General features: G+C 36.5%; 1 protein-coding gene across 1 annotated transcript; it reads left to right on the plus strand.

Moving 5' to 3' along the window:
* Positions 1–4797: 4797 nt before the first annotated feature.
* On the plus strand, positions 4798–5974 carry LOC148202468 (uncharacterized). Its single transcript, XM_088108635.1, has one exon. The coding sequence runs from the start codon at positions 4863–4865 to the stop codon at positions 5754–5756; it is 894 nt and encodes a 297-aa protein (XP_087964761.1). The 5' UTR covers positions 4798–4862; the 3' UTR covers positions 5757–5974.
* The last annotated feature ends 6940 nt before the right edge of the window (positions 5975–12914 follow it).

Consider the following 12914-nt stretch of genomic DNA (forward strand, 5'->3'; position numbering starts at 1 on the left):
AAATTAGCCACGTCAACCTCCCACCTCATAAAAAACTTAACCCCGTTAAGCCAATTTAATGACAAGGGTTCAATTGATTCAAATTAGCAATTTTTAGGACTCAATTGGGGATTCTAATAAATCGGGGATCGAATAAAAAAAACTCACACAAATAAGGATAATTAAAGGGGTTTAACCTAAAAACTTTTAACATTGTCACGTCATGTGCCACACAATCAATAACTCGACAACTTATTTACTTTTGGCCAAGGAAAATTACATCATTAACGTTTTTAATGTCGTAAGCAAAAAGAACCAACATGAAGCATTTTTACAAAATATAAGACAACTGTAAATATATGAAAAAAGATATAACCACTTTGAACACTTTGACAAACCAAGAAACCAAAATAAATATTAAACATAATATCAATTACAACAATAGAACCTTTATAATATCACATTACGTAATAATTTCACTATTATTTTTATATACGAAATAAAAACAATTATTAACAAATAAAAAAAAAATCCGTGGAATTACTTAATTCTTTCATGAATAATATTTATTTGTAATATTAGTTACAAAAAGATAAATAAAACTTAGTGATATAAAACATGTGTGATTAAGATGGTTTACTATTTTTCTTTTCCATAATAATGACTTAAATACTACCCCAGAATTTCAGTTATAGCCCTAATAAGTTGGATCCCAATATTTCAGAGCTAATTTTAAAACTAAAAAAAAAAAAAAGATGTTTTATCCGTACTAATTGAACTTTATTTCTTAACTATAACCTTTCAGCCAACACAAATTGACACGTCTTAACAAAGAACATCGAGGAAGACTGTGACCTTCCTTATTTTTATTGTAAATATGAATTAAATAAATAATTAGTGAATAAAAAAAATAAAAACCATTGAACATTGATAATTAATTATTCAATAGGAATTATTTTGACACAATAATAAACAGAAAAATGTAATTTTATAATAATTTGATTAATAGGAAATAATTAAGCGTGTTTTTAGTTTTTAAATCATTTTAAAAATTAAATTATAAAAAAAATTGTTTAACAAATACGTAAAATTTCATTTGTCAAATAAAAAAAATTCTACAAGAAGTTTTTGCATAGTATTTTCTAAAAGTTTTGGTAAGAAAATGTCTAACTACTTTTCAAATAATTACTAAGTAAGAGAAATATTCTTTAAACGATGTCAATGATATATAATAAAAGTTTTTAAGAAAGAAAAACAAAAAGAAAAGACAATTTTTGTACTGATTTACTAAAAATTCTTCTATACAGTAGATTTAGGTAAAATTGAGTAGTACAATTAAAGATAACTAAAATACATGTGTCTACAAATATTCATAAATAAAATCTATGATAAATAGTTAATACTGTGAGTATTTATTTTCCACAAGTGACAGATAACAAGATTGTTCAAATATTGATAAATTCAAAGAGTGAATGATACAAAGATTTACCACAACCCTAAAAAAACTTGAGTACACAAAAGGCTCAAAGCTAAAATCTCTATGTATATTGAAATTACATTTGATCTTCTAGGTTTTTATATAAACTTTGAAAGATGACTGTTGTGTAAGATTTATATATAAAATCTTCAGGTGGTTAGGTGATAAAAAAAATTTGCACAAAAATATCTTTAATATTTGATGATAGTTAGTAGTCTAAATTGCAAGGCTGCTTTTCTTTCTTCTATATTGAGTTGTAAATATCTAAATAATATAGACATATTTTATGGATAAATTACTTGTATTTCATTTGATTTCTTATTAACCACAATCTTGATTTATTTTAAGATCAATTAATTTTAAGAGAACTTTTCCAACATTGTTGCACTCTTATTTCCATATTTATAAAAATTTATGTATTGTAATTTGTTTGAAATGTAAGTTGTTTACAATGTTGAAGATGCATTTGAACAATTGATTCTTAGTAAATATATGTTAATCTTGCATATAGTAGAATATTAACTCCTAGTTACTCTTAAGTTAACCATTAATTATTTAAACATCATATAGATATCTAGCATAGTATATGATAGGAATTCTTAAAGAACTCTTATAAGACTTTAAGATATACAATTACAACTTTACTAAACAAAACATAAGTTAGAAGGTTTATAACCAATTTAAAAATTAATTTAAATACTTTTATATTTATTAATATAAAAAAATTTCAATGGGACAATAATCTAGTGTCTAAATAATTATTTGATTGACACCCAATTTAACATTATTAACAACCCACATAGCATTGGGGGATTGAGGATGCATTTGAATAAATTCATGTCTTTCAAACATTAACAAATGTCATTTATCTTACAGAAAAGATAGTCTACAAATGCTTGATATTTTTCCACACTATACTTTTTATAGAAAGAATATGGACACATACAAATATAGTATAATTAATAATATAATAAATATAAGAAAATAAGTAAAAGTCATCTTAATTTTAGTTTTTTATTTATTGCAAATTTGAAGTTATAACAATATATTTAGAATGATTTAATTGGTTAATCTTCTCTCCTAACTATTAAAGTGAACACCCTTTATTTCACCATTTAATTTGGCGGCTGAAACTTGAGAATTGACTTTTTGCTTTTAGTTTACCAATGTTGTGCACATAGACATAAAGGACCACACAATTAAATACATCAACTTAATGGAACATTTATATTAATTGAAAAGTGGAAAAAAGAAACACACACTTTAGGTTTCATTGGTGATTGAATCCCAGCAATCTACCTTATTCAAGTTGTGATCTTATCCCTCTAACACATGGACCACTTCATTTTCTGTCTTCGAACTCAAATAAATACTTACAAGTTCTTCTGTTTCCTTTTAATAAATGTCAATTTTTAATAAAAATAAAAATACATATTACTCTTATTATTGTTACCATCCTTCATATCTAATCTTAAATTAATTTAGTTTCATATATTCATTCTAATATACAAATAAAAAAAATATTATAGTTATTTTATTAAGATACAAAATGTATTATTTACCTTAATATTTTAGTAAAAACTTTATAAAAAAAAGATAACAAAGGAAAGAAAAGATATAATGTGCATCTACTTAAACATGAACATCAATGCACATATAAAGTCACCGAGGGAATGTTATTTGAGTGGGAAAAGTAACTAAAAAGAATAGTGATATAATATTTCGTCACTTTGGAGAATAAATATTAGTATGAAGGAGAAAGCAAATAAAGCAGCAAAACCTAAGACCAAAAAACTTCTAGTGAAGCAAATGGTTGACGAGTTGAAACACAAGATTCTGGGGCGGCTGATATATTCCCAACAAGCAAGTTGGTGAGTGATATATGTCTATCTTTAATACTTTTAGCTGTATAGAACTTCCCCTAAACAAAGTAGACTTTCTAACTACAACAACTGAATGTTTGTGAATGTGCCTATCACTACATTGAGTCAAGGATGACAAAGTAAAGATGAAGGATCTCAATATCCTATATCTTTCCTCACTCTGGATTATATGTTAAAATATATTATATAAGGAAAAAGGTACATTTTTATTATTTTTAATAACTATCCGTTTTATTTTATAGGTTGTGTATTTGCATTATCACCAAATGTCTAAGACTCAATATATGAACAATATTATATATATATATATATATATATATATATATATATATATATATTAAGAAAATAAAAAAGATAAAAATATTTAAAAGTAAAAACAATTGATAGAGGAAGACAGAATCAGGATTTTGACAACTTGACGACAAGTCTTGAGTCTCTTATGTATGTGATCAGTTTTTTTTTTTTGTTTTCTAACTGTAGTGTAGTTTGGTGTTTTTTCTGATTCTTTTTGTTAGGATTTCTTTTGCACACCAAATGTTTGATCTCTTTTGTTGATCTCATTGCTTCTTAAGCTGCTTCTGTCTGGTTGGTGACCGATTCTTGTGCAACTGATTTTTTCTGATTTGGTTTTCTTGGGATAGTTCATCTTTGGTGAGTTTTTTGTAGGGATACTTGTGGCTTTTCTTGAGTGTAGCCGTGTGTTTGGGGGACTGATTCTGCATGTTTTGCCATTCCTTGGGGATGCATTCAAGATAGGTGTTTCTCTCGTCCATAAGGCTTCTCAAGTACCTATGGCTCAAAATTGTACTTCTACACAGTTGTGCATAATACTTGAAATATTCTGCTTAAAGATAGGTGTTTCTTTCGTCCATCAGGCTTCTCAAGTACCTATGGCTCAAAATTGTACTTCTGCACAGTTGTGCATAATACTTGCAATATTTTGCTTTCTCTACTGTCCCTTCCCTTGAATTAAGGTTGATATGGTTTGTGTATAAATTTCTGAGGTCCATCTGACTTGTCTGGGAGAATGTAAAAAGTATCTATATGGTAGGTGATCCTATTGAAAGGAAACAAACCTTTGAATCATTTAAAGCTTTGCAAGAACCTGGATGTTTCTTGAAAATCTTTAGGTTCTTGGAAGCCATATGATAGGATGATGAGGGTGTATGTTAGGAGAAAGAAGAGTATGTGAGTAGTTAGTTGCATTAGCTGGCCTAACTGTCTGACAGTTAGAAAAGGGGAACACTTATTGTGTATAAATAGTTAAGGGGAATAAGGGGAGAGGGATTGGACTGTTAATAGTTTCTAAAACAGGATTTGGTTATCCTTGTTGGGGAAGGTTAAGCTTCCTTTGTTCTTCCTATTCTTGCATTCTTTCTTGAAAGTCAATAATATCAGAGGTTATACAGACTTTATGTACTCTTTCCGAGAGTTGTTGAGTGAGAGATAGGAATTCTTTAACAAGAAACCTATCAATTTGGTCCGACCTGCCGGATCCCAAATTTTGCGAGAAGTGAACGAAGATGGAGAACCATACCGATGCGAGACTGGAGGCAATTGAGATCACGATGGAGGGAATGAAGGCTGAGTCAGCGGCTGTACGACGAGACTTGCAGCAAATTATGAGGGTCTTGGGTACGAGCGTTAATCCACCGGAGGGGAGTTCTGATGACAGTTCGGTGAACGACAACAGACACCGAGTCGTGGGGGAAAATGAGAATGAAGGGAATGGAAACAGAGGCGAGGAACAAAAGCCGTGGCGGAAAAGGATTGAATTGCCGACATTCGATGGAGACGAGCCTTTGAGTTGGCTCAACATAGCGGAAAGGTTTTTCGACATTCAGAAGGTGATGAGCGATGAAGACAAAGTGGAAATCGCGTATGTGAGTATGGAGGGAAGCGCAGCGTACTGGTTTACGTTCTGGAAACAGAAAGCAAGAAATCGCTCCTGGGACGGTTTGAAGGCCGCGATGATCAATCGGTTCGGTGGGGGATTCAGAGGAACGGTGTTCGAGAGGTTGGCGTCGTTGAGACAGGAGGGCACGGTGGAGGAATTTGTGCGCACCTTTGAGGTATTGACTGGACAGACGAGGGGCATTCCGGAGGAGCAAGTACTCGGATATTTCCTCGCCGGACTGCGGGAGGACATAAAGGGGCAGGTTCGAATCCAGAACCCGCGGGATTTAATGGAGGCAATGAGGGTCGCTCGGGACGTGGAGGATGCGATGGTGAGAGCGCAAGGGGGTTTTGCGAGTGGGTTCAGAATGAACCCTGTAGGGGCGCGATCATCGGGAGGAGTGATACGAACAGACCCGATTCGTAATCCGGCAGGTCGGACCAAATTGATAGGTTTCTTGTTAAAGAATTCCTATCTCTCACTCAACAACTCTCGGAAACAGTACAGAAAGTCTGTATAACCTCTGATATTATTGACTTTCAAGAAAGAATGCAAGAATAGGAAGAACAAAGGAAGCTTAACCTTCCCCAACAAGGATAACCAAATCCTGTTTTAGAAACTACTAACAGTCCAATCCCTCTCCCCTTATTCCCCTTAACTATTTATACACAATAAGTGTTCCCCTTTTCTAACTGTCAGACAGTTAGGCCAGCTAATGCAACTAACTACTCACATACTCTTCTTTCTCCTAATATACACCCTCATCATCCTGGCCATCGTTGTGATGAGAAGAGTTTGAGGGTATTATTGTTAGCGGAAGACGAGGAGGAGGAAGTGGGAGAAGAACCCGAAACCCAAGGAGAGAAGCTCTTGGAGTTATCGGCCTGTTCTGCGGAAGGGCTAACGTCGGCTAGAACGCTAAAGTTGACGGGGATGATCGGAGAAAGGAGGGTGGTGGTGCTGATAGACAGCGGCGCCAGTCACAACTACATAGGCCGGAAGCTGACGGAGGAATTAGCTTTGAAGGTGACGGACACCCCGGCGTACTGCGTGAGTTTGGGTGATGGCCATCGGAGAATGACGCGGGGCCGGTGTGAGAAGGTGACGGTGAAGCTGGAGGAAGTCGATGTGGAGGAAGATTTTTACGTCTTTGAGCTGGGGGGTGTAGATGTAATTTTGGGAGTTGCATGGCTGGCCAAACTAGGAGAAGTAAGCACCAATTGGGGAAAAATGACTATGGTTTATAAAGTGGGGGACAAGAAGATACGTATAAGGGGCGATCCATCATTATCGAGACAGGTGGTGAATGCTAGGAGCTTGCTTAAACTAGTGGAAGCTGACTCAGGGGCTGTGGTTTGGAATCTGTGCAAAGTGGAGGAGGAAAACTGCAGTGAGTGGGATAGTGATGTGACGGAAGAGCAGAAAAAACAATTACAGGCGGTGCTACAGGCGCACTATTCCGTTTTTCGTGAATTTCAGGGGCTGCCTCCAAACCGAAACAGAGAACACCGCATCCAACTAAAAGAGGGAGTAGACCCCATAAATGTGAGGCCATATCGTTACCCTCACCTCATGAAGGGGGAGATTGAGAAGCAGGTGGAAGATATGTTGAAGGCAGGCATCATTCGTCCGAGCACGAGCCCATTCTCTAGTCCGGTAATCTTGGTGAAGAAGAAAGATGGGAGTTGGAGATTCTGTGTAGATTACCGGGCCCTAAATAAAGCAACTGTCCCCGATAAGTTTCCTATCCCCGTGATAGAAGAATTGCTAGATGAGCTGACCGGTGCGCGTTACTTTTCGAAAATTGATTTAAAATCTGGATATCACCAGATTAGAATGGAGGAAGGGGATGTGCCCAAGACTGCTTTCCGCACTCACCTCGGCCATTTCGAGTTCCTTGTTATGCCATTTGGGCTCACCAATGCCCCTGCTACGTTCCAGAGTACGATGAATGAGCTATTGCGGAAGTATCTTAGGAAATGGGTGTTAGTTTTTTTTGATGATATCCTTGTTTACAGTCCCACATGGGAAGACCACTTGGTGCATTTAGACGGAGTGCTACGGGTGCTAGAGGAGAATGGATGGGTGGCCAACCAAAAGAAATGTGAGTTTGGAAGAAGGAGGATCCAATATTTAGGCCATCAAATCTCAGAACAGGGGGTGGAGATGGATGGTGATAAGACGAAAGCCGTGGTGGAATGGGGAGAGCCGAGGAGCTTGAAGGCATTAAGGGGTTTCTTGGGGTTAACGGGTTACTATAGAAGATTCGTAGCTGGATATGGAAAATTGGCCAGACCGTTGACGGAGCTATTGAAGAAGGGTAAGTTTGACTGGTCCGAGCAAGCAAAACAAGCGATGGATACGTTGAAGGCTGCGATAACCTCAGCTCCCGTGTTAGCTTTGCCAAACTTCGAACAAGAGTTTCACATCGAGTGTGATGCCTCTGGAGGTGGGGTGGGAGCTGTGTTGACCCAGAATAAGAGACCGATAACTTTTTTTAGCAAGGCTTTGTCTACGGCTTCTCTAAGTAAGTCAATTTATGAGAAAGAATTAATGGCTCTCGTTTTAGCCATTCAGCACTGGAGACCTTACTTGGTGGGGAGGAAATTTACCGTGCACACTGACCAGCGCAGTTTGAAATACTTGATGGAACAGAGAATTACCACTCAAAGTCAGCAAAACTGGTTGGCAAAATTAATGGGATATGACTTTGAGATCGTATATAAAAAGGGAAGCACCAATAAGGCTGCTGATGCCCTCTCGAGGAGAGATGAAGGAGAGAGGGAAGAAAGAGAATTACAGCTCATTTCCAGACCTTTTTGGCAGGATTTTAACGACATCCTGCGAGAGGTAGAGGAGGACGTGACATTGCAGAAAGTGATTGCTGATCTGACACAGGATTCAAACTCTCATGGAGCTTACACTTTAGAAAATGAAAGATTGCATTACAAAGGCCGGATGGTGATATCGTCCAGTTCAGTTTGGATACCAAAGTTACTTGATGAATTCCATGTAACCAAAACTGGGGGGCACTCGGGAGTCTACCGTACATATAGGAGGATAGCCCAATCTTTGTATTGGGTGGGGATGAAGAAGACAATCACTGAATTTGTGGCGAGTTGTGCAGTATGCCAGCAGCATAAGTACTTGGCAGCAAATCCTCAAGGGCTACTGCAACCCCTACCCATTCCGCAAGCTGTTTAGGAGGAAATCAGCTTGGATTTCATAGTAAGGTTACCTAAATCCCATGGGTATGATGCCATTATGGTAGTGGTGGACAGGTTGAGTAAATACGCGCATTTTATAGCATTGAAACACCCATATTCTGCTAAAACCGTAGCTGATGTGTTCACCAAAGAGATCATCAGGCTACATGGGATTCCGGTTTCTATGGTGAGTGATAGAGATCCCTTATTTCTGAGTATTTTCTGGAAGGAATTATTCAAGATGCAGGGAACACAACTCAAAATGAGCACGGCGTATCATCCAGAGACAGATGGGCAAACTGAGGTGGTTAACCGCATTGTTGAAGGATATTTGCGGTGCTTTTGCTCTGAACAACCAAAGAGCTGGTATGCTATGCTTCCTTGGGCTGAGTTTTGGTATAACACGAGCTATCAAGGAGCTGCAAGATGCACGCCGTTTGAAGTTGTATATGGGAGAGCACCTCCCTCATTTAGCCGGTTCATTCCGGGGGAAACACTAGTGGAGGCAGTGGCGTAGGATTTGATGACAAGAGATGAAGCCCTCAAACAGTTAAAGTATCACTTGAATCGGGCTCAGGAATTAATGAAGCAACAAGCAGATAAGAAGAGGAGGGAGATAGATATAAAAGTAGGAGATTGGGTGTACTTGAAGATTAGACCACACCGTCAATCTTCAATGCCAACTAGACTACACCCAAAACTCTCAGCACGTTATTTTGGGCCCTACAAGGTGTTACAGCAGGTGGGGAGTGTAGCTTTTCGATTGGAGTTACCTGAATCTGCCAGGATTCATTCAGTGTTTCATGTGGCGCAGTTAAAGAAAGCGGTGGGGGACCATGGGATTGAAAAGATGTTGCCAGAGGAGTTGCAAGCTGACGGTCCTGCTTTTTGGCCAGCAAGAATTTTGGAGCGTAGGCAAATTCAAAAAGAAGATGAAGTATGTCACCAAGTTCTGGTAGAATGGCAGACAGGGGGAAAAGAAGGAGCAACTTGGGAAGATCAAACCACAATCCAGGAACAGTTTCCAGAATTTAACCTTGAGGACAAGGTTATGGATGGAGGGGGGGGGGGGGTAATGATAGGATGATGAGGGTGTATGTTAGGAGAAAGAAGAGTATGTGAGTAGTTAGTTGCATTAGCTGGCCTAACTGTCTGACAGTTAGAAAAGGGGAACACTTATTGTGTATAAATAGTTAAGGGGAATAAGGGGAGAGGGATTGGACTGTTAGTAGTTTCTAAAACAGGATTTGGTTATCCTTGTTGGGGAAGGTTAAGCTTCCTTTGTTCTTCCTATTCTTGCATTCTTTCTTGAAAGTCAATAATATCAGAGGTTATACAGACTTTCTGTACTGTTTCCGAGAGTTGTTGAGTGAGAGATAGGAATTCTTTAACAAGAAACCTATCACCATACTTCTTGGAAAATAGTTTTATGAGGATGTTTCTTGGAAATCTTTAGGTTCTTGTAAGTCATACCTCTTGGAAAATAGTTTTATGAATTTGCTTTTTCCTCGAGAAGAGTTCTGGTGGTTGGCTCTTGGAACTTATTCCTAGATTTCATCTTGTCTTTGCTAGAACAAAGAATTTTTTTCTTACCACTATGAAATTGACTAATGTAGGGTTCGGACATGTGGTTTACTCTTAAAATATTGACAACGGTTAAGAAGTAAACTCTAAATCTAACTCAATCTTAAAAATTGGCTTGTAACCCACTTATATATTATAAATTAAACTTATCTTTAGTTGATATCAGACTTTCAACACACTCTTCATTCTGAAACATATACATCTCAAGCATGAAACTATACATTATTGGATGGTCTTATAGCGTCCGGATAGCAAGTGGAACAATAGATCCAACAAACAACAAACTTTGCTAGAATAGACTTTAACTCATAGATCTGATGACATGTTAAGAAGTGGACTTTAAGCCTAATTCAATCTTACAAACTGACTTGTAAATGAAGTTTGCATCTTCTTATATACTGTAAATTGGTCTTATCTCTAATTGACGTAGGACTTTCAGCAACCAAAGACCATTTTTTCAATAGCATGTTTAATGATTTATCTTGCTGACAACACTATGAACAAAAACAAAGGTTTTTTTATGCATGTTTTAGTTGTATTGATCTCTTATATGAGTTTCCTAATCAACTCCTTGTAGAGAGGTCGGGTTATGCTTTCATAGTTGTTATTGAATCTGAAAACATACCTCATTTCTCATATCCTGCAAGATGATTGTGCACAATTTCAACAATTGAATAAGGAAAAATAAAACTGCAATCACTGAAAAAGGAGGGCAGAATGTAGAACAGAAGTTTGTTCCTAAGCAAAAGCATGATAAGGTTTTGAATTTTGCTGATCTCAATGTTGTTGTTTTCAATGTTTATGAAGCAGTTGAGGGATCTTCTAGTGAAGCTGCAAGAACCTCTGATGATTTGGCTGACATGCCAGCCTTGGAATTGATTCATACTCAGTCCGATGGATTAATGAATAATAATGTGGTTGACTTGAACAAACATACTTTAGTTTCTCCACAAACTGATAAGGGTAAATGATGTTCTTCCCTCCTCGGTTCAGGCTTTCTCTAAGCAAATTCCAGAGGCTAATGATCATGTTGAAGGTCTTTCCGGTAAGGCTCGATTTGATCTTGTACAAGCTCCTCTGTCAGAATTGATTCACAGTTTTCATAGTCTAGCTAATGATGACACTAATGAACCTACTGAACCAACTAATCCTGCTGAACTTGATGTTCCGACTTCTATTGTTCATAATGTTGACTTATATGCTACTGAAACTGAGGATGTGCCTGAAACTGCTTCCAAGTTTATCGAGGAGGATAAATTGGTCTCTAAATTTTGGGCGGATAAGGTCCAAGAGGAGGATGAAATTATTAGTGAGTAAGATGAAACCGAGGAAGAAGCTATTCAAACAACCAGGAAACCTGGCAAACAACCTAAAAAACTCCTTTAAGGGTACAAGAAAAACCTCTAAAGTCGGTCAAAAACAGAAAAAGTAAATCGATCTTAGAGGTCTATCTTGGAATGTTAGAGGAATTGCTAATGATAAATCATTAAATATGGTACAGCTGTTTATTCTGGAACACAAACGTCACTTTATTTTTATTGCTGAGCCTATGATTTGTTTCTCTGATGGACATGCTCTTTTCTTTCAGAATTTGAATTTTTTCTGGTGTGCTGTTAATTTTTCTATTAAGTAGTCTTTGGTGTTTGGGCAGGTTTGATGTGACTGTTAATCTCATTCATTCTGATTATCAATATATATATATATATATATATATATATATATATATATATATATATATATATATATATATATATTAACGTTACTTGGCATAGGAAAATTTTAAATGTTGCTGGTATTTATGGATCTCTTTCATCTGATTTATTCGATTTGTAGAAGGGTCCTTTGGTGATTTTTTTTTTTGGTATTTCAATGTTGTTCTTTCTGTTGATGAAACTAAGGGAGGGATTGCCCTAACAGTGTGTCTTGTTCTAAATTTCATGGCTGGATTAATGACCATGAGCTGCTGGGTGTTCCTTCATCTGGTCCCTTTTTCACCTGCTGCAATGGCAGATTAGGTAGTCATAGGATTGAGAGAGCTTGATAGAGCCTTTATAAGTATTTCCTTTTTGGATCAGTAGGTTAACTGCCGATGCAGGGTTCATCCAAGAAATTGTTCTGATCAGCATCCACTACTGCCCTCTTTATCTCACAATAATGCTTGTTCCCAACCCTCCTCTTTTAGATTTTTGAAAAAGTTACTTGAACATCCTGAGTGTAAGAAGTCTATTCAACAGTTCTGTTCCGAGTCAATAATTCGCTGTTCAATGTTGATCCTTCAAAAAAATTGCAAAGACTGAAATATGCCTTTAAAATCTGGAATAAGAATTTGTTTGGGAATGTTCACACTGTTGCTGTTGAGAAACAGCAACTTTTGGTTTCTATTCAGCAGAAGTTGGCAGATTCTGTGTTGGAGGAGGAGGCTATGAATGATCTTAACACTGCTCTGAACCTGCAAGCTATGATGATTAGAAAAGAAGGGGTTAAAATGAACTGGTCTGTTAAAAAATGCTTCAATGCCATTGTTATTCATAGGCTGATTGAAGGTGATTTGATTTGATATTGGAAGTTTCTAAGCACTTTGAAGACTATATTTTGGATGTTTGTAGGAGTCTTTGTGCTGCTGATGACTCTACTTTCAATAAACCCTTTAAAAATTTTACGAGGTAAAAAAAAAAATGAAAACTCAAGCAAAACCAAAGAATTTAAAAGAATCTAGAAGGTACAAAATCAAGAAATATATAAAAGCAGAGAGTAAAAAACATGACATAATTAAGAATATGACAAAGAGAGAAGTGCTTTAAAAAGGCAAGAGTAACCGAAACAAAGTACTCGAAATTATCACTATAAATGTAAAACAAAGTAAGCTAGATAATTAGGAAAGTTTAATC

Source organism: Vigna umbellata, chromosome 3 (genome assembly GCF_029865625.1).
Source record: "Vigna umbellata cultivar VRB3 chromosome 3, Vumbellata_1.0, whole genome shotgun sequence".
NCBI classification, from domain to species: Eukaryota; Viridiplantae; Streptophyta; class Magnoliopsida; order Fabales; family Fabaceae; genus Vigna; species Vigna umbellata.